We start from the raw sequence: 24,602 nt of genomic DNA on the forward strand, positions 1-24,602 counted from the left end.
TTCTCTGGCTTCCATGACACACTACAGACTCATTTTGAAGTTGCATCTACCAACCCTTCCCCACCTTGAATCTTTTTCACATGAAATGCTACATGTCCCCCCAGCCTTGATTTTTGAAGTTAATTTTGGAACCCAAGTGTCGAAATATACATTATAGAGAATATGTGTATGCATTATATATATTACATATAAATATACAGGTATAGAAATATGCAATATACCCCTATTAGATTGCATCTTATTTGAGTTAGCCCATCATTCTAGGGAACTGAGATCCTTATGGATCTTGACTCTATCATCCAAAGTGTTAACTATCCCTCCTAGCCTGGTGCCATCTGTAAACATCTGTAAATGTAAGTATTTCATCTATGCTTTCTTTCAAGTCACTGACAAAAAGATTAAACATTTAACAAGGACAAGAAGGCATTAGAGTGGGATTGAGACAGAAAGGATCCCTCCATCCACTATTATATACCTACCCACCCCAGAGGCCCTGTGCTAATAATAATAGGTAATAATAACTAGCATTTAGATAGTGCTTTAAGGTTTGCAAAGCACTTTATCAATATTACCTCACTGATCCTCACAACAGCCCTGGGAAGTGGAGCTATTATTATCTCCATATTGCAGATAAGGAAATTGAAGCCAGGGATAGAGTGAGTGGAGCATTTTATGGGGGAGCTGAGGGTCGAGTGGGTTTATCATGGACCTAAGATCTTTGAAAGAAAAGTTGGGAGACTGAGAAGTAGCCCAGTTCATTTTTTATCCCTGGAGCAAACAGAAAAATACACTCCCCTTGCCTCTCTGCTCAGTCACCTCTGACCTCCAGAAAGGCTAGAAGCATTGATGCCATGAGACATTGGTGCTTCCTCACTCATCTCTTCCTTGGTTGGCAGTCAGTATTAGCAATGGAAGTTGGTGTCACTGCAGAGGTTTGGGGGTACCTCCACAGGAAAGGGATTGGAGGAGAAAGTCTATACAACCCTCCCATCATCTTCACCACTGTCATTAGGACAGATGACATAAGCCAAGTAGTTTTTAAAGAGAACAGAGGACTAGCATCTCAACCATCCCCAACTCCAGTGGAAGAACAGACTCACTTGCCTGGAAGAGATGGTGATGCGAAGATGGGCTCCTGCCAGTTACAGGGGTAATTTTGTGACACAGGCTGAGTGTCACAAAATCTATGCCCATTTTAATTTATTTTATTTTTCAGTTCTGGAAATTCCCAGTCAGGAAACACCTTCCCCACCAAGGCTGAGCAGCAAATGTTTTGCAACTTAGAGTATTTGAGGACTTAAAGTGAACACTGAGGAGTTAAGTGACTTGCCCCCGGTCATATGGACAGAAGTGGGACATGAACCTCATTACTGACTCTGAGGCTAGCAGCTCCCTAGCCACTAAAGCACACGGGATCTCTATGCCTACAATGATAATAACAAGGGCAAATATTTATACAGAAACTTAAGTTTGACAAGGCATCCTACACCCATTAAGATAACTACTGCTAGTGAGGTCTCCCAGGATCCACATGCTCTGCCTTTCAGGACCCTCAATACCACCAACATCCCAAAGGGTCTTGGGTAGCAGATGACTCACCTTAATCTGAGGGGCCAAGGAGTAGCAGGTGAGCTCAAACCGGACCTGGTCATTGCCCTGAAACACAAAGAAAAGCAGCAATCAGGAGTGAGTCAAAAGACCTCTGAGCAAGACATGATGGGGTGGGTGAGAAGAAGGGGACAGTGTGCCAATCTAATTCAACCCCACCTTTCCCTTCTAGGGCTTAAGGCTTCATGTCTTAGGGATCCCAGCTCAGATCCAAGACATAGCATCCTCCTGGAGTCCTAACCCTAGTTAGCACAAGAGTACCACCCCTGTGGACCTGGGATGCTCCCTTGGGTTACAATTATTTCCTGCTCATCCCTTCAGGCCCAGAGATGCTCATGGCCAGCAGAAAGTACAAAAGAGATCAAGAATCAGTAAGTCCTGGTCCTTTGTTAGTTCTGCTTACTGATGCAGTATATGTGAATCTTTAAAATTCATAAAGGATCAAAGCTGGGAGGGACCTTAGCAGGCAGAATACTAGAGCTGAACAAGGACAACTAGCTCTTAACATATAGAACACAGAATGGCAGAGCTGGAAAGGACCTTGGAACAAAGAACCTTAGGCCTGGCAGGGATCTCAGATCACATCATTTACCTTCTCTGGCTCTTCAGTTTGTTTACCTACAAAATGGCGGGGTGGGGATGTCAGATGGTCTTTGGGGACGCTTTCTGCTCTAATATTCTATGATATCACGAATCTGTGCTCCTTGGACTTCAGATAATTTCACCAGACACATGGTGGTAGGAAGGCAGTGTGCTATGATGGCAAGAATATCCAACAGAATCAGAAGACCTACGTTTGATTCTTGACTCTGCCTTCAACTCACTGGGTGACCTTGTGCAAGTCCCTTAACCTCTCTCAGTCTCAGTTTTCTCATCTGTAAAATGAGAAGGTTGGACTAGATGATCTCTAAGGTTCCCATTCCAAGTCCCATGACCCTATGAATGTCAGAACTGGAAGGGTCCTTATCCAGCGTCCTCACTTTATAGATGATGAATCTGAGGCCCAGAGATGGGAATGACTTGTCCAATGTCACGTAAAGAATTAATGCCAAGAGTGGAGAATAGAACCCAGGTCTCCTGCGTATGGTTCAGGAACTCTTTCTACCACACCACACCATCCTTTGGCTGCTGAGCTTCAAGGAGCATCCTTGATGCTCAAAACTGTATCCCCTAAAACATCTTTTGGGGTTCTACACCAGGGAGGTCCTGAAGGGAAGGAAGTGTTTCTTCTTTTCTTGTGCAACTACTCCAGGCACCAAAGAGAAAATGGTTGCCTGGTTCCTGACCATCCCCCTCCCTCTTTTACTATCACCTCCCTCTCCAAACAGCTACCTCCCTGTAGGGAGACATATGTGCTGTGGAAATAACAGAGAGGCCTTCCACCTACTGTGAAAACTGCACGGAGCGCAGCAAGGCTTCAGCAGGAATAACATGTTATTTTCTAGGTGTTGTGTCAGGTGGCTCGGTAATACAGGTTTGAGCCTCACTACCGCACTGTGCCGCAAGGCCACATTGGTACAGGCCAGGTCAGATCCAGTCCCCAAATTGCCCTGGCTGGGAGACCCTGAGCGGGTTGAAAACTGAACCCGTGGCTAAAAGGGGATGGGGGGAAGAGAAGCATGTGCCCCCTCTGCTCATTTAGGGGCTCAGCCTGAGAAGCAGCACCGTCTACACCTGCCGAGCTGGTGAGGGGAGGAAGGAGGCCCTCGGCTCTTCCTTGCCTCTCCCACTGTGTGGAATTTCAGGTCCATTTGATCCAGGCCATCCCACCATGGTGGCTTTCTGAGCCGTCTCTTCCCCAGAGACCAACCGTCTGCCCCTTCCAGGCAGGCTGGCCTCTTCACTGTACCCGACCCTCTCCATGTTCATTCACTCATTTGTTCCCTTCCTCTTGAGGGCTCCCGAGACCTGACCTATGCTTCCTGTTTCTTGTTCAGCCCAGGGCTAGGTGAAGAGGGGGCTAAAAGAGAAGACACAGGAAATGACCTCAAAGAACTCATCAATCCATCATCATCCAATCACCAAGCGTTTTTAAGTGCTCCCTGTGTGCCAGGCTTTGTGCTAGGCACCGGGATGCAAAGATGCAAACGGAGCAGGGCTTGCCCTTGGGCAGACGGCATCTATCTGGGGAAATGCCACATACATAAATCCAAACTAACCTTGGGGAAGGAGGGCATAAGCAGCAGAGGGGATCAGGTAAAGGCGGATGTAGAAGGTGTCCCCTGACATCTCTGCTCCCTCTAACTGAGGTGTCTTCCTTTCCATCTAATTCCCTACCATGTTTTCAAGAGCCAGCTTAGCCTCCATGAAGCCTTTTCCAATGGAGAAAGCCCTCCAGTCTTTAGACCAGAGTGAGATATCTTCACTCTGAATTAGGGCATTTGTAATCTGACCACACACAACAAGTGTCTGTTCACTGATGGTTTAATGTGTGTAGAGAGAGGCTGTTTGGTGTAGTTTAGAAAACAATAACAACAACAACAACATTGGACTTGGAAACAAGTTCAAATCCTGATTCTTTCCTATATTAGGCATATGATCATGTGCATTACTTTATCTCTCCTCATTTGTAAAATGGGACTAATGACACATAATACCTACTGAATAAGAGGAAGGGGCAGTTAGGGGCACAATGGATAGAACATTGTGCCTGGAGTCAGGAAGACTCATCTTCCTAAGTATAAACCCAGTCTCTGTGTCACCGTGGGCAAGTCCTTTAACCCTATTTGTCTCAGTTTCCTCAACTATAAAATGAGATGGAGAGGAAAATGTCAAACCACTCCAGTGTCTCTGCCAAGAAAATCCCAAATGAGGTCACAGAGAGTCAGATGTGACTAAAAATGACTGAACAACAACAACATATGAAGAAAGCACTTTGTAAACTTTAAAGCACTCTATAAATGTGAGTAAGGAACAGTGAGGTAGGAGTGGATACAGGGTTGGACGTGGCATCAGAAAGACCTGCATTCAAGTCTTGCATCTGATACATTCTGGGTATATGACCAAAAGCAAATCATTTAACCTCTCAGGGCCTCCAGACATCTCCCTAAGACTGCAAGTTACAGATCTGTTGATAAGTACCAGTGGAAAAAGTTACCAAACAAGGAGTTCCCTGTGAAAACAGAAACATAGGTCCAGACCAATAAAATATGTCATTATTATATTATCTCTTTGGCATGGGGCTACATCTTTCACTCTCCTAGGCTTCCCCAAAGCATGTAAGGACAGGCAGCTCACTATAGACCTGTTAACCTGATTTGATTTGGTGAAAGATATCCAAGCTCATCTAGCTCAACTGCCTCATTTTTACAGATTGGGAAACTGAGACTCAGAGAGAAGTGCCCAAGGCTACAATCCAATCCAAGGGTGGGTCAAACTTCTTATAGTCCTTGACATTTGAATGACCAACAAACTTCAACAGATTGGCGTACAACCTAGGCTATAAAAACCCAGATGAAAATCAGAAGATCCAGAAAAAGCTGGGAAAATCTGCAGGGTACAAAATCTTTTGGGAGGTCATTTTCCAAAAAACTAGGGAAAAAAAGAAAAAATTCCCCTCATGAGTCTTTTCACTATTTTTCTGAGCCCTCTCACCTTTAAATACATTAAACATAATCCCTTTTGCCAAGGTGAGCTTTTGGAACACAGACTCATAATGCAACATTCCAACTTTAGCTCTGTAAAAGACACTAAGAAATTATCCTGGGGAAATTTCCATTTTCCCCAAAATTTCCATTGTCCTGCTAGGAAATAATTTTTCCCATGGAACTAAAACTCCTAGAAGGTTTCCATCTCAACGTTAGACAGACACAGAGGCTGGCTTGATTCCAGTAAGGTTCTGTTCAAGGCCGATAGCAGGATGTTCTGCTGCCTCTGTGAGGCCATTGATCTATTTCTAAGCCAGTGTACTCTTGGAGAAATCAAACATGTTTTTCCAGTACAAAATCCTTCCTAGGGGAATGAGATAATGTCTTCCTTCAGCTTAATCTCAGTCTTCACCCATAAGGCCCAAAATCTCTGGAATGCCTCCCCCAAATATGGCAAATTACACACCTGTATGGATATTCCCATGAGGGCCTACCCACATGTTGACACATGTGTAGGTGCGTGTAAAGCCGGTGGGAGAGTATGAAAGATGCTCATTTCCCTCAAAGGCCTTGGCAGTCCATCTGCTCCTGGGACAACAGTGATACAGATGGTGCCCATTTAAGCAGCTCCTGCTGCTGCTGCCGCAGCCAGAGGCTCAGGAGCCGCTGGGCTCAGATTTCCAATTCCTCCCCCTCTGCTTCAGGGCTAAGGGGGTATATGACGGGTGGGGGGCCATCAGGAGAGCAGTAGGAAGTATAGAATGTCAGGGCTAGAAGGGATCTTCGAACACAGAATGTTAGAACAGAGAACATGGACTGTTCGTGCTGAATGGGACCTTTGAACAGGGGATGTTAGAAGACAGAATGTTTGTGCTAGAAAGGACCTGAGAACAGAGAGTGGAGGACATTCGTTCTTGGAGGGAGCTTTGGACATAGAGCACAGAGTGTCAGAGCAGGAAGAGGCCTTTGAACACAGAACGTTAGAACAGAGAATAGAATGATAGTGTTGAACATAGAACACATTGAACACAGAATATCATAGAACACAGAATGTGCTGGGAGAACCTTTAGAAAAAAGAACTCTCCCAGACAAGTGTGGCAAAAGGACCTAGAAGGACTCCACTAGCAGGTGGAAAATAACTTCCTCCTTCTCCACCTGAACGGGGACTGAGGAATCCTTAGGATGTGGCAAATTGAGACGATCATTCTGGATCCTATGACCCCATAAGGTCCCCAACACCCACAAGGCTATGGGAACCAGGCATCTGGGATATCAGGGAGACAAAAGGTATAGGGAAGAAACAGGAGTGGTACTTGAAAAGAGAACCCGTGTGTGTGTGTGTGTGTGTGTGTGTGTGTGTGTGTGTGTGTGTGTATTTTTACTAACCTGATGATTTCAGGGATGCTCCCACTAATGAATCTTCTCTACCAGTGCAAGTAGGTGACATATTGGTAATATAGAATCTTTATTTCCCGAGGCACTGAGAAGTTATACTAGGGCCATACAACCAATGTGTGTCAGAGGGGAGCCTTGAACACAGCACTTTCTGACTCTGAGGCCAGCTCCCTATCTACCACATCCCATTGCTTCTCATATAAACAATGAGGCACCAAAGGCCTAGAAGACAGGAGCTATTCATTCTCAGAGCACCTCCCCTTGACGCTTGATCAGAAGCCATCAGAGGTCCAGCATTCAAGGGAACCAATGCAGAAGCTAAGAAAGACCCGATGCCCTCACAGACCTGTTTCTAACCAGCTTATTCCTTTATCTATACAGCCTATTACCAAGGGGAAAAACTCTAGAAATGAGGGTAAAGAGACTTGGATTCTAACCCCAGCTAGGTCCCTAAAAATAAGGATAGAGCCTGGACCTGGGATTTCATAGCTATAATCTTCTCCTAGTAAGGAAACTCCCGCTTGCCAATGAAGCTCAGCACCACGTCTGTAATTTATGAGGAAGGATAGAAATAAGTATTTATATAGAAGCCCACTTTGTGCTAGCCACTGTACTAAGCACTTCACAACTGTCTCATCTGATACTCAAAATAACCCTGGGATGTGCTATTATAGGTGATATTATAAATCCATTTTACAGTTGAAGAAATTGAGGCAAACAGAGGTTAAATGACTTGCCCAGGGTCACACAATTATGTGTCTGAAGTCACATTTGAACTCAGAACTTCCTGATTCCAGGTCCACTGCACCACCTAGCTGCCTCTATAAGACCCATAGGTCTTTCAGTAGTTTGCCCAGGGCCCCACAGCCAAAACATGTCAAAGGTAGGAATTAAACTGAGATCTTCCTAACTTTAGGGCCTGCTTTCTACCCACTAGGCCACAGTACCTCATGATAAAGCTTACATGTGTTTAGTACTTTAAGGTTTACAAAGTAGCTTTCATTTATTATCTCATTTAATCCTCATTATACTATAATAGGTCTCATTATTCCCATTTGATAGATAAGGAAACTGAGGCTCAGAGAGCTGTGTGACCCAGGGCAAGTCATTTAACCTCTCAGCCTCAATTTCACAACTCTTTCTCCCTAGCCAACCATAAAATGAAGGGAATGGATTAGATGACCTCTACTGTCCCTTCTAGGATTAGAATCTATGAGCCTATTACTTGACTAAGGTTACCCATATAAAGCAAGGCTTCCAACCCAGGTTGGAAATATACATACATACACATATACATTTATATGTATGTATGTATGTATGTATGTATGTATGTATATGTGTGTATATATATACACACATGCATATATGTGTGTGTATATACGCATATATACATACACATATATGTGTGTGTGTGTGTGTGTGTATATATATATATATACACATACACACACACACACACACACACACACACACACACACACACATACATATAAAAGCTCTCTTTCCGGTACACCACTTACTGTGACCTTGAACAAATTACTTCACATCTTTGGGCCTCCCATTTCCTCATCGGTCAAATGAGGAGAGCAATGCCTGCTTGGCCTACCACACAGGGTGGTAATGAGGATTCGTTGGAATGATGTATGAGAAAGGCCAAAAAGTACTTTGAAAGCTTCATTGTGCCTAGCTAGTGCTGGGGATTATTCTCGAGCAAACGCCAAATTGAGCATTGGGTATAATGTCACTAACTTTCAGGAAACCTTACTTCCTAACCCTTACTGGCCTGGAAGCCTCAGGCTGCCAGTCCCTGTCTCTGTCCCTGCTGTCGCACAGAAGTCGGTTTTACCAGGGGGTCTCCTTCCCTTCTCCCAAGAGATGGGGTTCTGAAAGCTTCAGGGCTCTGCCTTCCACTTCACCCTAACCTGCCGTGAAATTTTACAGAATTTCAGAATGTTAGAACTGGAAAGAATCTTCACCATCACCTAGGCCAAGTGTTCTTCACCTTATTTGCATCCCAGGCCCTCTTGGCAATCTGGGGAACATGCAGACCCCAGCCCTTCTCAGAATAATGTGTGATGTCTACACTCATAATCAAAAGAAATGCTCAATTTCAGCTAGAGGTTAGTGGAAAATAAAAGCTTTTCCCTAACCCACATTCTCAAATCCTGTGAAATCTATACCTGGTCCCACAGGAGGACCCCAGGTTAAGAACCCCCCGATCTAGTCCAATCATTTTATGAATGAGAAAACTGAGGCTCAGGGAGATTAACTGACTTGCTCGGTTACATAGTGGCTAAGTGTTCTGGCTCGAACAAAAATCCAGGGGTCCTGACTGTAACGTCAGCGCCCATCAGGCCGGACTACGCTATCTCATCCTCGGTGCTCACTTCTTGGCTGGCGCGCCTTCTACTTATCTCTTGCTTTGTTTCTCATCATCTCTATCCCTCCTGGGAGACAAGCCTCTGCTGATCATCCTGGGGCACACCTTCCACAGGGTGGATTATCTCCTGCTAGGGCTCTCCATCTCCCATGGGCAAGGTGGGAAGGAGCATCCCCAGACCTCACTGCCAGGAAGAAGCCTGTCATTCAGACTTGTCCTATTAGATCCCAGAGCCAGAAAGGACTTCAAATGCCACCTAGCCCAACATCCTTCCTCTTCAGACGATGGAACTGAGGCCCAGACAGGGTAAGCTGCTTTCAAGGTCTTGTAAAAAGTAAGCATCAGAGATTGGATTTAAACCCAGGTCCTTTGACTCGGGATCGAGGCCTCTTTCCACTGTATCAAGCTGCCTTGAAAATGCACCAAAACAGCACCTTTCTGGGTTTTAAAGGACACTACAGAAGTAGCATCATAGAAAAGTGGAAAAAGGTCCCTGGATTTGGAGTCAGAGGACCTGGATTCAAATCCTACCTGTCACTCACTATTTGTATGACCTTGGGCAAATGATTTTGTGTTTCTGAGTCTCAGTTTTCTCATCCATAAAATGAGAGGGTTCAATGAACTCTAGGTAATTAGCTCTTCCAGCTTTTAAGCTATGACCCTATGATTGTTGAGTCTAGGGAGCTACAGCTCGGTGACACATAGGAGCAGAGAGTTCTGTGTCTCTGGCTGCCTATCCTAAGGTGTCCTCCCTTACAGAATTCAGTTTTCTTGGACCACACAATCCCCAGGGCCAAGGTGCTCAGAAGGGCTTTAAACGTAAGTCTCTGGTTCCCTCTAGTGTCCAAATAGAGGACACATGGCTGCTATGGTCTATATACATAGAAGTCTCAAATCAACCTGAATTTCATGTGTTAAAACAAACATAATCTCTCTACCACCAGGCCTCACCCTGGCTGGAATTTGTTACTATGGGAATCTGCCTGAAGGGGCTAGTTTCTCACACAGAAAATACTGAACATTCATCTCCATGCAAAGAACTAGTTCTGTCTGTCTGTCTGTCTGTCTGTCTGTCTCTCTCTCTCACACACACACACACACACACACACACACACCTGTAGATTACGTTGGTGCTGAAAGATAGGAACACTAATGCATTGTTAATGGAGTTAGCATGTGGTTCAATCATTCTGGAAATATCCAGACCCTTTGACACAGAGATTCCTTTGCTAGTCATCTACCCCAAGGAGTCAGGGACAAAAATAAAGGTCGCATATACACCAAAATATTCATAGCAACACTTTTGTGGTAGCAAAATACTAAAAATAGTAATTCTTCTATTAAAGAAGGAATGGCTAAGCAAGTTGTGGTATGTGAATATAATGGGATACTATTGTGCTTGGTGCATGGCACATTAGTAAGCAATTACTAAATCTTTGTTGATTGAGTAATTATAGCACAGTAGAAAATGATGAATGTGAAGAATTCATATAAGCAAGGAAAAATCGACATTAACTGATACAGAGTGAAGTAAGCAGAACAAGGAAAATACTATATAACTACTATGACAACGTAAATAGAAACAAGACGATAACCCCTGAAACTGAAAGCTGTATAACCATAATGTCCACATTTGTCCTCAAAGAAGAGATGAGAAAATGGACCTTCCTTCCTTCTTCATAGAAGTGAGGGGCTATGGGTGTGGAAAATTGCATACACTGTCAGATTCAATTGATATCCTGGTAAGTTTTGATGGATTATTTTTTTCCCTCCCTCTTTAATTCATTGTCTCAAAGAATTCCTCTCTGGGTCAGGGAGGCAGAGGTTTATGTTTGAAAATGAAGGTGATATAAAGGCAAAAGATAAAAAAATTGTTTAATTTCATGTTGAGAATTATCTTCTTCAACATTTCTGAAAGATGTCATGAAAGTCTCTGTCTGAACACCTCTAGAGCTTACTGCCTCTGGAAACATCTGTAGTTATTAAAAAAAAATGTCATGTTAAGCCAAGAACCTCCTTCCCACTGCTTCCTGTCCCTGGTCCTGGTTCTGCTTCCTGGGGACAAGCCAAACAAGCTTAATCCCTCTTCCACGTGATAGCCCTTCAGGTGTCTGATGCCAACATCTCTAGACTAGCTGCTCTCAGTTCTCTCAGTCATTCCTCCCATGACATGGTTTTCCAGGTCAGATGGATAACCTTGAAATCACACTCCAATGTGGCATGTTCCTCTCTAATACACAGAAGGATAAATATTGCAACACAACATCTGTGTACAATGGACATAGGTGTCCCTTTGGTGGCCCACTCAGACTCCTCAGTGGCCTGACCACCCCTTTTCAAAGCAACTTGGTTTCCCACAATTCTCACAACTTTCACAATCAATTCTCCTCAGCTATGGCATGTGCATACAGTGAGCCAGGGCCTATGTCCCACCACCATCCGAGCCACCAAGAGCAGAGCAAACCAGGAAGGATCGGAAAAGGGTGCAGAACAGGGGGGAACAGACATTTTATAGAATTACAGATTCAGAGAACTGTAGAGCTGAAAGACCAAGTCATGTCTCACACAGACTTAATATTCTCTCTCCCACTCCCCACCTCCAGGACAGGACTCTGCCCAGATCAAGTGTACTAAGTCATTGATTGTTGCCTTGAGAGCATCTTAGAAATCAGCCATCAAAACCCCTCTCACTTTACATATGAGGAAACTGAGGCCCAGAATGGCAGAAGGAACTGGCCCAAGGTCACATGGCTCTTCAGTGGTAGAACTTGGATTAGAAACTAGGTGTTTTGACTTAGTCCAGCTCCTTCCACAACAGTGGTGTTAAGTTCAAATAGAAACCAATCCCTGTGGGCCACATACTGACTTAGAAAACCACAAATTAACATTATCTATGCTGTATTGTATTTTTTAAATTTTTTATTAAAGATTTCCCAATTACATTTTAATCTGGTTCCACTTCCCTTGGGGTTTTGTGGGTCACTGGGGTGCCTGTGTCTCTGGGTACCCTACACCATCACCATTTGCCTCACCACAGGCATTCGCAGGTGTTCTGTCTCAATGTGGGTCTGCCAAATTTCATTTCTCTGACTACATTCCTAAGCCATAGAGAAAGAGTTTGGGGCATATTTGTCATAACGGATCATATTCACATGCTATCTGTAAGACCTCACTCAGCCTCTCTTGGCCTCTCTTGAGGTTTCTCATCTGTAAATTAGGGAGGGGGATGAGATGACTTTCCAGATCCCTTCCTTCTCTTTAGCTATGAAATTCTCTGGTCTTCTTGTTAAGGATTGTAATTGTCAGGTACCTTTCCTTAGAGACTTATCTGCATCTTTGCCACCTACAAAGCTCCCCCACACCCTCATCCCATTCAAATTGCACTGACAATTCTTTACCTTTCCTGTAGCTCCATGGGACACGTACTTAGCCCCTTCCCGGCGGGCAATTTCCACCTGTTTTCGAGCAATGCAAGGTCTGGCAAGGGAGGTGCCCAGGAGGTAACGATCTTCATACAGGGAGCTGGACTGGACAGCTGGCCAGATGAACTCCTCCACAAATTCCTTACTGACATCCTCAATGAAAACCTAAGGGGTGAAAGGAGCAAAAGCTCATTGGAGGACATCTGGGCCTGGTCTGAAAGTCTTGCCTTAAAGAAGATGGGCACAGAGATACAAGCCAGAACAAAGGCCTAGAGGCAGAGTTGAACATTCTCTGCCTAGAAGGCTAGGGAAATTCCCACAGTGCCTGGAGGCTTTGATTCCAGGGACTAGCACCATCTTTTGAGATGTCACAGGGGCAGGAGAGTAAGGCTTTTCCTCTCCAAAGGGTCCCACATTGTTTCGCTCTCACCCCAACTTCCTCCCAGTGAGGATAACCCCTTTCCCTCTGTTGCTTATCTTCCTAAGCAAGATGGCAGAAGGGGGCAAAGAACAAAAAAGATCCCAAACTAGCTGGAAGGGTTGAGTCTCTCTGTTTCCCAGCTCGGGGCATAAATTTAAACTCTGGGCCCCCAAGCCAAAATTTCAGAAAAGTCCCGGGGCCTTCAACTTATTGCCAAGAGAAGTTACCTATGTCTATACCAAGCATGGGCTGGGGTTTAGTTCATAACCAGCAGCCAAAGTCTGTAACTTGTCTGCTGCCTCCTGTGCGCAGCCCCTCTTCGTGCCCACCCTCTACCACCACCCCTTGCCCAGTTTCCACTTCCTATTCGATCACTACCTTTTTAGCTCCAAGTTTCAGTGCCTTCTTCCTGGCCTCTTCAAAGTCCTCCTTCTGTCCAATGTTGGCCTGAAAAACAGAAGAGCAAAGAGATCTCATGAATTTAGGGGCACTCCAAAGTGGGAAAGAATGACTCTCACTTCAGAAAGAGCTACTCCTTTGCCTAACCTTCCTAGCAAGGAAGGAAGAATCTCTTACGCTAATAGGGTACCCATTCCTTTCAATGCCCTTACATATCCTTTTCCTCATTTTGGTCCTTACAATATCTACCAGGGCGAGCAGACATTATTATTCCAATATGCCAGTTGAGGAAATTATATTTGCCCAGGTCTCTACCAAGAGGCAGTATTCCTTAATGGGTAGGGTACTAGACCTGGCATCAGGAAGGCCTGAATTTGAATCATTTACTAGCCTCAGACCCATACTAGTACGACCTAGGCAAGTCCCTTAACCAATCTGGACCTCAGTTTCCTCATTTGTCAAGTGAGAGGGTCAGAATTGCTGACCTCTAAACCCTTCCAGCTCTGGGTCTATGATCCTATGACCCAGATAAGTATGTATACAATCATTTGGGGAGGAGAGACAGAGAGAGAGAGAGAGAGACAGAGAGAGAGAGACAGAGAGAGAGAGAGAGAGAACACTAATTACTGTAGGGATCACCCAAGCTGGGTCTTGAAGGAAGCCAGGATGCTAAGGAGTACAGCTGGAGAGAAGACTGGGCTGCCTCCAGAGGAAGTGAATTTCCCCCTTCACCAGAAGAAGTCTTCAAGTAGAGGATGAGTGACTGGTCCAGAATGTTATAATGGGGATTCTCTCTGTGGAAGGGTTAGACTAGTTTGCTGAATTCTGGGATTCTGAGGGCATTTCAGGCATGGGATACGGCCTTGTGAAGAACACGAATGCAGGATTTGGAGGGCCAGGTTTGGGGAAATGACAGGAAGGCCAGTTTGAATGGAAAGTGGAGCAAAGGAGAGAGAAGTTGGTGGCTGGGAATCCAATGAGGAAAAGCTATTGCATGTTCTAGGTGATGCCACAAGGGTAGAGGGACGTGGACAGATGTGAGTGATATGGTGGGGATAGAATCTACAAACTCAGAACTGATTTGTATGAGGCGAGGGAAGAGGGAAACACTGAGCAAATCTCCAAAGTTGTAAACCTGGATTTGTGGAAGTCGAGTGGTGCCTTTAAAAAAAGAGAGAGGATAAGAAGCAAAGTAAGTCAGATGGGGGAGAGAGGAAAAAGAAGATGAGTTCTGTTTCAGACATGTTAAATTTGGGATGCCTACAGGACTTCCAGTTGGGGATGGGTGTTGGGGATATAGGACTGGGGCTCAGGAGACAGACTACAGCTAGGTCTAGAGATCTGGGAGCCATCTGCTTAGAGCTGAGAGCTGATGAGGTTCCCAACGGAGAGGGAATAGAAAAAAGATGGCCTAGGATAGAGCCTTGGAGGACACACACTCTCTTTGCCCCCATCACATTTTACCTTCTATGGCACTTACTGTATGCATAATCCTTTCTAGAAAAAAATAACTATTAATAGCTAGTATTTTGCTTTAAGATTTTGCAAATATCTCATTTGATCCTCACAACATCCCTGGGGGGTAGATGTTATTATTATTTGCATTTTTCAGATGAGGAAACTAAGGCAGGCTGGTTAAATGGTAAGCTCTTTGAAGGCAAGAATGAAGTCATTTTTTCATCATTGTACCCTGAGCACCAAAAACAGTGCCTTGCATGCAGTAGATACTTGGTAAATACTTGATAAATTAAGCGGAATTTAATTCTGCACACAGTAGGTACTAAAATATCTGTTGAATTGGGACAGCTAGGTGGCACAGTGGATGGAGCACTGGCCCTGAAGTCAGGAGGACCTGAGTTCAAATCTGGCCTCAGACCAAATGCTTGACACTTACTAGCTGTGTGACCCTGGGCAAGTCACTTAACCCCAATTGCCTAAAAATTTTTTAAAAAATGTAAATTGTAAAATATCTGTTGAATGAATGAATGTAAACTTATAGACTCCTTGTTTCATTCACTGTATTTGTATGGCCAGTGTAGGGTGCCTGGTACACAGTAGGCACTTAAATGGTTTTTGACTGATTTTTTATTTTATCCACACTCCCTCCCCCACCAAAGACCTAGCTTTAGCCCACTGTACATAAGTGCTTAATAAATACTCCAATCACATATGATTGTAAGTTCCTTAAGGGCAGAGACAATGTCTTATTTATCTCTATATTTGCCCCCATTGCGCTCTGCATAGAGCAGGTGATTAAAAAATTTCACTGAATAGGAAACATACTGTGTTTCAGCTCTATTGGGGTTTTCTTCCGGAGCAAACATATAAAGAATGGTTTTTAATCTATGTTGCAGTTTCTTCTAATAGATTGTAAGTTTCAATGGGGTAGGGTTGTATTTTTTTTATCTTTAGGTCTCTATATTTAGCACATAGTACGTACTTAAATGCCTGCTAAATTGAACCAAATTCAATTCCATTGGACAGCCCACAGAAATAAAATGACTTGCCCACATAACCAGTTGATATACTAAAACTCAGATATGGTTCCTGGTACTACATAGCTGATAGATGTCTTAGGATAGAGCCATAACTAAGCCACGGATACTAAGGCTTTGTCCCAGGGCGCTGCATTTAGGAATTTCCTAATTTAAAGGGCACTGACAGCAGTTAGAGTCTTTCAGTCATGTAGAAATAGTTTAACACCTAAATAGGAAGAATAATTAATTAAAATAGGAAACTACCAGATGGGGATGAGGGTGGGCTGAGCTTCTTACTGTACTTCTCTCCCCCCTCCATATAGCCGCCTCCCTAGCAACAAGAGCCAATGTCCAGGAGAAGAAGGTTAGAGAAAGTAAACTCATACCATCAAGGTGTACAAATAGAAGTCTATAGAAAACAAGGAAGAAAGAGTGAGAAGAGCAAGTAACACTTGGCTTTCACTCTCATCTGAAACGGGTCAAAGGGAGGAAAGATACACACAGATACACAGAACTAGCTAGAAAGATACATTTCACTCAACAGAACAGGAGAGAAAGGGGAGAAACGCGAAAGCAGAATAAGAGAGAGGATGGATTAAAGGAGGGAGTAGTCCTAAATAAAACAAATTCTAACTAAAGATGTAAAAAAATATTTATAGCAGACCTTTTAAGAGTAGCAAAGAACTGAAAGCAGAAGGGGTTCCCATCCATTATGGAATTGCTGAACAAGTTGATGGAATATTATTGAGGTGCAAGAAATGATAAAGGGATGATGGTTTCAGAGAGACCTGGATAGATTTCTAAGAACTGATACAGAGTGAAATGGGCAGAACCAGGTGAACAATTTATACAATTATGACAATATTGTACAGACAAACAATTCTGAAAGACTCAGGAATTATGATCGGTGTAATAACCAACCCACAATTCTAGAGGACTTTTGATGAAACATGGTACCCACCTCCAAGAAGTGAAAGACTCAGAGAACAAAATGAGACTTTTTTTTTGGACATAGCCAAAATAGGATATGTATATATATATTTTTTGCTTTACTATACATGCTTGTAACAGGGTATTTCTTTCTTTCCCATTGGGGAAGGGGATGGTGTGGAAGGCAGGGAGAGAAAGTTGATTTTGTCTCCCCTATTCTCTCACCTCCCACTCAGACCTGGGTATTCACACACCCTCCCCCTAAATAGGGGCACTTTTGTGCTGTTTGGCCCAAGAGCGATATGTGTGCCTTGCCTGCCTCGAGCACAGTTATTCCTCTTAATGGCTCTGCCCAGTGTTGTGGTGCTCTTATCAATGGGGTAACAAGCAAGGACATTTCTGTACTGTTACACATCAGCACTTGAGACTAATTTGGGGTAGGTCTGTCTGAATTGAAGGCTTTGTAAAGGACTGCTATTTTGTTGGACTTAAGTCACTGGAATCACTCTGAGTTAATAAAATACCGGGTCTTTAGGAGCCTACTTTAATGATCAGCTAGGCCCTGCTTGTACTTAACATGTAGATTATCTCTAAACCACCATTTGCCCTCTAGTAAGTAAAAATTCCCAGAAAATTGTATTTGCTCACTTCTTTTGCTGAGCTAAACCATCTTCCATAGACAGTGCAATGATAGACTTGTCAGGAAGCCTTGGCTTGCTAACCCCCTGATCATACGGCCTCTGGAATTGTGGTTTGTCATTACACTGATCAGAGTTCCTAAGTTTTTTATTCCAACCAAGGGTGCTCCTTCCCTAGATCCTGACCTCTTGCTGCCTGGATTCTTGGCCCAGTCTCACTGACTGGATCCTCAGAGTGGTTTCCTGAATGTCTGCACCCCAACCTTCTAGCCAGGGTTCCTGCTCCCCACACGTCTACAAACCACAGTACTTGCCTGCCCCTCCCTGCCTTGACTGCTCTTACTCAACTTAATCTCTGATCTATCTTATGTATGGAACTTGCCAGCTCCCCCTCCATTAGGCTGAGCCCTCAGTCCTGGCTATAGAATCACAGAAAGTGAATATCTGGAAGGGACCTTACAGCAACAAATCTCAGAAATGACGTGACATTGGGAAGGCACCTTAGGAAGCATTTACTCCAGCCTTTCTCATTTTACAAATGAGGAAACTAAGACCTAGAGATTCAATGATCCAATCACGATCACACGAGGGATTAAATGGCAGAGCACGAATTTTAAATCTGGTTCTCTAATTCCAAATTCAGCGGTTTTTTTTTTCCCTTCTAGGCCACTAGTTAGCTCAAGTCCAATGACCACTGAGGTCTAACTTGACAATTATTAGCTCAGTCCCTGTCTGAACCATAAGAAATTCTAACTATGTAGCATCTCAATTAAGGGGTTTTATTGTGGTAGTTGTTGTTCAGTCATTTCAGTTGTGTCTGACTCTCTGTGACCCCATTTTGGGGTTTTCTTGGCAAAGATGCTGGGGTGGTTTGCCATTTCCTTCTTCAGCTCATTTTTACAGATGGGGAAACTGAGGCAAACAGGGTAAAGTGACTTGCCCAGGGTCACGCAGCTAATAAGTGTCTGTGGCTGGATTTGAATTCATGAAGATGAGTCTTCCTGATTCCAAGCCCTCCATCCGCTATACCACCTAGCGGCCCCTTTTGTTGTGGTTAAAATCCTGTTTTATCACATAGTAACAACACAATGTTCTTGTGGATAAGTTGAAAGCTGAACACCAACTGTTCTCCACTGCAGCTTTTGGCTAGTTTTAAGCGAAATTGAGAGTCATGTCATTTCTATATCAGTAGATACAAACAGACCCTGGCAGAGACAAGGACTCCAAGGATGGGGCATAGGACTGGGTAGAGATATGGTCCAGGGTGAGCAGTCCTTCCTGAGTCTTGGTTTTCCATCTACAAAATAAGGTTTTGGACTAGATGGTTTCTTAGGTCCCTTTAGAGTGACATTCTCTGTCCTAAGGTTCCCCTTCCAGCTCTGACATTCTGTCCCAAGACCCCCCTTCCAGCTCTGACATTCTGTCCCAAGACCCCCTTCCAGCTCTGACATTCTCTGTCCTAAGGCCCCCCTCCCAGCTCTCACATTCTCTGTCTTAAGATCCTTCTAAGCTCTGACATTCCACATGCTAAGGGCCTTTCTGGTTCTGACATTCTATGTTTCATATATTAAAGTTCTGTAAAACTCAGATATTCTAGATGCAGGATCCTTGAAGACATAACAGCCCCAGGCCATGCTTGATATTTTCTCTGAATCTCCAGCTACTGACAGCTAGAAAAGGAAACATTTTAAAGATGAAAGTGAGGAAATGAAAAAATACAGTGATTTGCCTAGAGTCATTAGGCTAAAGGCAGAGTCTGAGCCCCTTATCAGTCTTCTCCCTCACCCCTCCACCCCTACTCCATCCAAACAGGATTTGGCCTAACCAAGACAAGGCAAAACTTTGATATAGACACAAAGAGAGACAGACAAACTGATGTTGGCAGGCAGACAGGTTAACAAGGATACAGCTGTCACAGGCAAATAGACAGCTAGAGAGGCTCACCAGGTAGGCAATAACATCATAGCCTTGCTCCTTCAGCCACACCAGGATACAGGATGTGTCCAGGCCTCCACTGTAGGCAAGAACCACGGTGCCTTTGCTTGACATCTTATCTAAAGAAATCCGGGGAGAGTTAGTGACACTCTGGAGAAGGCAGTGAGACAGGCCTCCTTTGTCTTTGTTCCCCAACTAAGGGCCCAGTATAGCGCCTGGCACACAGCAGGCACTTAATAAATGCTTGCTGATTGTTTGCTCAACTCTTCCTATAAAGCCAACAACCACTCAGCCTCCTCAGACCAGTATGGCCCTCCCAAGGCCCAGAAAAATGTGCCCATGAGCTGAAGGCAGGCTTCCCAGAGACACAGGGACCCAGAGAATCTTCCCACCCAGGCCTCCCCACCTGCTGCTTAAACCAACAAATGAGCTGTCCTGACTCCAACTCCCCCTCCCCACCCCAATCCCTCCTCCTGTCCTGGGAGGCTGTGATTGGCTCTAGTCCTTGAGATCCCCAAGGGATTTTATCTCACAGGCTGAGGCCCTGGGGGCGGAGAAGGTCATTGTCCAGGCAGAGGACAGAACAGTCAAATGTAATCAGTACCAGTTAAACAGTTTTACCTCCCTAGGACCAGGTGATGGGGCAAGGGGGAGGGTGTGTGAGAGAGGAAAGAATGGAATGGAGGGGGAAGGTTTAGCACAGTATTTGGCACATAGCAATTACTTAATAAATGATCTATTATCTAATGACATCTATCTACCTCTACCTATCTACCTATCAACCTATCTATCTATCTACTGGGGCAATTGCAAGGTGATGCAATGGATAGAGCACCAGGCCTAGAAGCAGGAAGACCTGAGTTCAAATCCAGCTTCAGAAACTTCCTAGCTGTGCAACCCTGGGCAAGTCACTTAACCCTGATTCCCTCACCAAAAAGCAAAAAAAAAAAAAAAAAAGTAAATGCAAAGAGTCTTGAAGTGGGAATCAGGAGACCTTGGTTCTAGTCCAGGATCTGTGACCTCGGCAAGTGTTTTTACCTCTCTGAACCTGGGTACCCACATCTGTAAAATGGGGATAACAATCTGTATTCTGATTATTTCACAGGGTTTGAGGATCAAAAGAGATAGTTTATGTGAAAGCACTTGATAAACCATGTATGCTCGTAATATGCATATATTGGATGTTCAACTTTGAAAATAATGGTTTGGAAGTCAAAATAACAGGTGGGGGGCAGCTAAGTGGCGCAGTGGATAGAGCACCAGCCCTGAAGTCAGGAGGACCTGAGTTCAAATCCGGCCTCAGACCAAACATTTGACACGTACTAGCTGTGTGACTTTGGGCAAGTCACTTAACCCTGATTGCCTCACCAAAAAAAATAAATAAATAAATAACAGGTGGGATTCAGAAAGACAGGATCACCTGACAGGCAGGTCTGACAGTTTTAGTAAGAGTACTTACAGATAGGGAGCTTAAACTTCAGGTCCATAATCAATCAGTCTATCAACAAACATTTATAAGGCACTTACAATGTGCCATGCACTGTGCTAAGCAAATACGAGAGATCGGATCTTTTTCAGAAACAACTTTTAATAGCTTTTGTCTTCAGATCACTGATACAAGAGTTCATAAACATAACAAAAAATATGTCCTATGTGATGTATCAGGCAACTGCTAAAGAAAGCATATGTAACAGTCTATAATGCCCATCACTGATCATCTCACCCCTTGTCTTTGAAGATGATGTGACTGAGGGTACAGAGACAGAGGAGACAGAGGGGAGCGCTGGCCATGACCAACATGTGATCAACAGCACTGCTTCCAATCTGATGTACAGTATGGGATCATACCAGCCGGCAGAGGAAGCCAACCATGAAGTCTAGTGGCCTGTGTGACTCAGCCCCAGCCCTCATCCAAAGTCCCAAACACAGTCGCAGCGGGTGGTTTACATAGCAACTACAGCTGGGCAACTGGACTGACAAGGAGGATGCTGGGAGCAATCTCAGAGGCTAAAACAAGTCCTAAAAGCCCAAAGCCAATGCTCTTTCTGCTACAGAAGAGTGGGTGAGGATTGAGAAAGCATTACAAACTGGGTCCAACTGAGGTATTTTCTAGACTCTGAGGCATTTTCTAGCTCCAAAAACCTGTGAAGAGTATCTTCTTGGGGGTGGAAAATACAGTGAAATTCCAAGAGCACAGGATTTGGAACTGGAGGACCTGTGTTCAAATCCCAACTTTGCTCCTCACTATTTGTGAAGCTTTGAGTCAATTGCTTCACTTCTTTTGGCCTCAGGAAACATTGCTAAGTGATACACGGTCCTTCCCGGCTCTAAATTTTACCAGGGCTTAGAGACACTGGTATCCCAGCTCAGGAATTTCTCTCCTTATGGTTGAGTGAACCCAGCGCCGCAGAGACAGAAGCAGGTCAGGTGTGACTGCAAGGGTGAGTGTGGGTAGGGGCATCTGACCTGCTCCTAGGGTCTGTCTCACCCTAATCCGCTTTGAGCAATATGTGACTAGGCAGCAAATCAAAGACTAGCAGAGTCAGAAGAGGCCCTGCTCCCTCCAGGGCAGCATCTCATGCACGCACAGACTATGTTTATATAACCTGTTAAGGTTCACTAAGCACTTTCCTTACCACCACGCCATGAAATAGTGCCAGTGTTATTGTCCCCATTTTATGGATTAAGAAACTGAGGCTCAGAGAGGGTGGAAATGACTTGTTAGATGTAGGTAGATATAGATAGGATACAGAGACAGATATAGGTAGATAGACAGCTACTAAGTGTTGGAAACAGGATTTGAAGTTCAACACTCTTTCCATTAAGCCAATTTCAGGGCCTGTCACACCCAGATTTGAAAGATGGGCAATGGGGGCACAGTGGATAGAGCACCAGCCCTGAAGTCAGGAGGACCTGAGTTCAAATCCAGCCTCAGACCAAACACTTGACACTTACTAGCTGTGTGACCCTGGGCACATCACTTAACCCCAATTGCCTAAAAAAAAATTTTAAATTAAATTTAAATAAAAATTTAAATTAAATTTTTAAAAAAAGAGAGAGAAAGAAAGATGGGCAATGGAGACACAAGGGCTGAAGGTAAGGGACTTGGTACAAGGTAAAATCAATGAATAGGGCTTTGGTCTATAAGAAGACATTGAGTATAACCAGAGGAAAGATTAGGGAGGGAGATTTGTAATTGCAAAATCCAGGGGGTCCATGGCGGATCACCTTGCCTGCACAGAGGGTTTTATAGTTATCAACACATTTCCACAAGCAGGACAAGGATTATAATGTCCATTTTGCAAATGAGGAAACTCAGACTTCGAAAGTCATTTGAGCAGGGTCAAGCTAAGTAAGTTTTTTGGCAGAACCAGGACTAGAACCTTGCAAGGTCTTGGTTCTTAGGACAATGTCCTTTTTGCCACACCATGGAGCCTAAAGACTCACTGAACTGTTTTTACTGGCTGTGCCCCATGCCTGGAATTCTCTCCTTCCTTATCTCTACCTCCTTGCTTTCCTGGCTTTCTTCAAGTCTCAGCTAAAATCCCACCCTCTGCAAGGAGCCTTTTCTAGCTCTTAATCTTAGTGCCTTCCCTCCAAGATGATCCCCAAACTGTTCCATATGTATCTTGTTTGAACATGGTTGTTTGCATGTTATCTCCTGCATTAGACTACAGCTCCTTGACATCAGGGACTCCAGTTTGTGCCTTTCTTTGTATTTCCGGTGTTTAGGGCAGTGCCTGGCACATAATAAGTACTAAATTAAGGCCTATTGACTGACTGACAAACTATACAGTTGATAAAACCACTAGGATTTCCAGACTAAACGGCTTTCCTTCACAGAATTGTCTTTAACCCTGTAAGGAGCGGTGTGGTACAATGGAAAGGATGATGGAGTCAGAGGAACCCAGTTTTGATCCCTAGCTCTACCTCTGACTACCATGTGATGTTGGGCAAGTCTTTGACCCGTTTCCTCATCTGAAAAATAAGAGGATTGGATTTGATAACTTCTAAGGTCCCTTTTGGCTCAAAATCTGATTCTGTTTATTTTATCTTTGATGTTCTGTGTGCATATATTTGTATATACATGTGCATTTGTAGGTACAGGTATATTTACATGCTTACATGTACCCACATATGTACATGTCTATGTGTATATAGATTTATTGTAGTTGTTTTCAGTTGTGGCTGACTCTTCATGATCCCATTTGGGGTTTCCTTGGCAAAAATATTGGAGTGGTTTTACCATTTCCTTCTCCAGCTCATTTTAGAAGTGAGGAAACTGAAGCAAACAGGGTTAAGTGACTCATCCAGGGTCATACTGCTGGTAAGTGTCTGAGGTCAGATTTGAACTCCGTCTTTCTGACTCCAATCCAGGCCTTCTGTCCAGTGCATCACCTAGCTGCCTGTATAGATTTGTTCATGTATATTTTTTCACAGTTTATAAATTAAGTGCTTGGGGAGCACATAAGTCACCTAGTTTGATTTTACAGATGAGGAAACTGAGGTTCAGAAAAGGGAAGTGACTTGCCCACAATCATGTAAGTAGTAGATTGGTATTTGAGCCCAACTCTTCTGATTTTCAATCCTGAGCACTCCCTCTCCACTGAAGATCTCTGTGTTATGTATGCTGAAGGAAGGCAGAGCTAACAAGCTAGAAAACCAGTGGAGTAGTAATCTGAGAAAGTGATGCAAATACCTTGTGGATTGCATCACAGTAGCTTTAACAGTGTCCCAGGGCTGACTGTTCAGAAAAGGAGACTGGCTCCTGACATTTGCATTTCCAAGGCAGGTTTCTGCCTGCTTGGCATCCACTAATCTATGCTCTCTCCTCCCCATCCATCCCTAGCAGCAGCTAAACCAAGCTTCCTGGGAGGGCTAGGGATAGAAGAACATCAAATTGCCTGCTAAGGAGATCTAGGTGATGCGAGCAGGGGAAAGGACATACTCTCTAGGTCTCAAAGGCAAAAAGTCCAAACATGGCTGCAAAGGAATTGCCAGGCAATTCCTAACATTCCTAACAAAATTCTAACATTCAACAGACTTTTGGTAAGCACCTACTATGTGGATACTGAGACAAAAACAAAATAACGGCCTCAGATCAAACACTTGACACGTACTACCTGTGTGACCTTGGGCAAGTCACTTAACCCCCATTGCCTCACTAAAAAAAATAAATAAATAAAAAATAATAACAATTAGTTAGCACTTATATGTTAATACATTAGAACCCCACAGCAACCCTGTGCAGTAGGTGCTATTACTATCCCCCTTTTACAAATGAGGAAACTGAGGCCCAGAGAGGTTAAGTGACTTGCCCAGAGTCATATAGCTAGGGAAAGTCTAAGGAGCAATTTGAAGTCAGGTCTTTCTTCACTCTATCCCATTGCGCCACTTAGCTGCCTGCCT

At 44.0% G+C, this 24,602-nt stretch overlaps 1 protein-coding gene across 1 annotated transcript in view; it reads right to left on the reverse strand.

Annotated features, from left to right (window-relative positions):
* The window catches only part of ASS1 (argininosuccinate synthase 1), an 84,049-nt gene that overhangs the window by 53,828 nt on the left and 5,619 nt on the right, over positions 1-24,602 (reverse strand). The window contains exons 2-5 of the mRNA XM_027869614.1: positions 19,203-19,312; positions 13,193-13,261; positions 12,370-12,558; positions 1,600-1,656 (exon numbers count right to left, since the gene is read on the reverse strand). Coding sequence (XP_027725415.1) covers positions 1,600-1,656; positions 12,370-12,558; positions 13,193-13,261; positions 19,203-19,312 — 425 coding nt within the window. The remainder of the gene's footprint in view (positions 1-1,599; positions 1,657-12,369; positions 12,559-13,192; positions 13,262-19,202; positions 19,313-24,602) is intronic.

Source organism: Vombatus ursinus, unplaced genomic scaffold (genome assembly GCF_900497805.2).
Source record: "Vombatus ursinus unplaced genomic scaffold, bare-nosed wombat genome assembly UNPS02014793.1, whole genome shotgun sequence".
Taxonomy (NCBI): Eukaryota; Metazoa; Chordata; class Mammalia; order Diprotodontia; family Vombatidae; genus Vombatus; species Vombatus ursinus.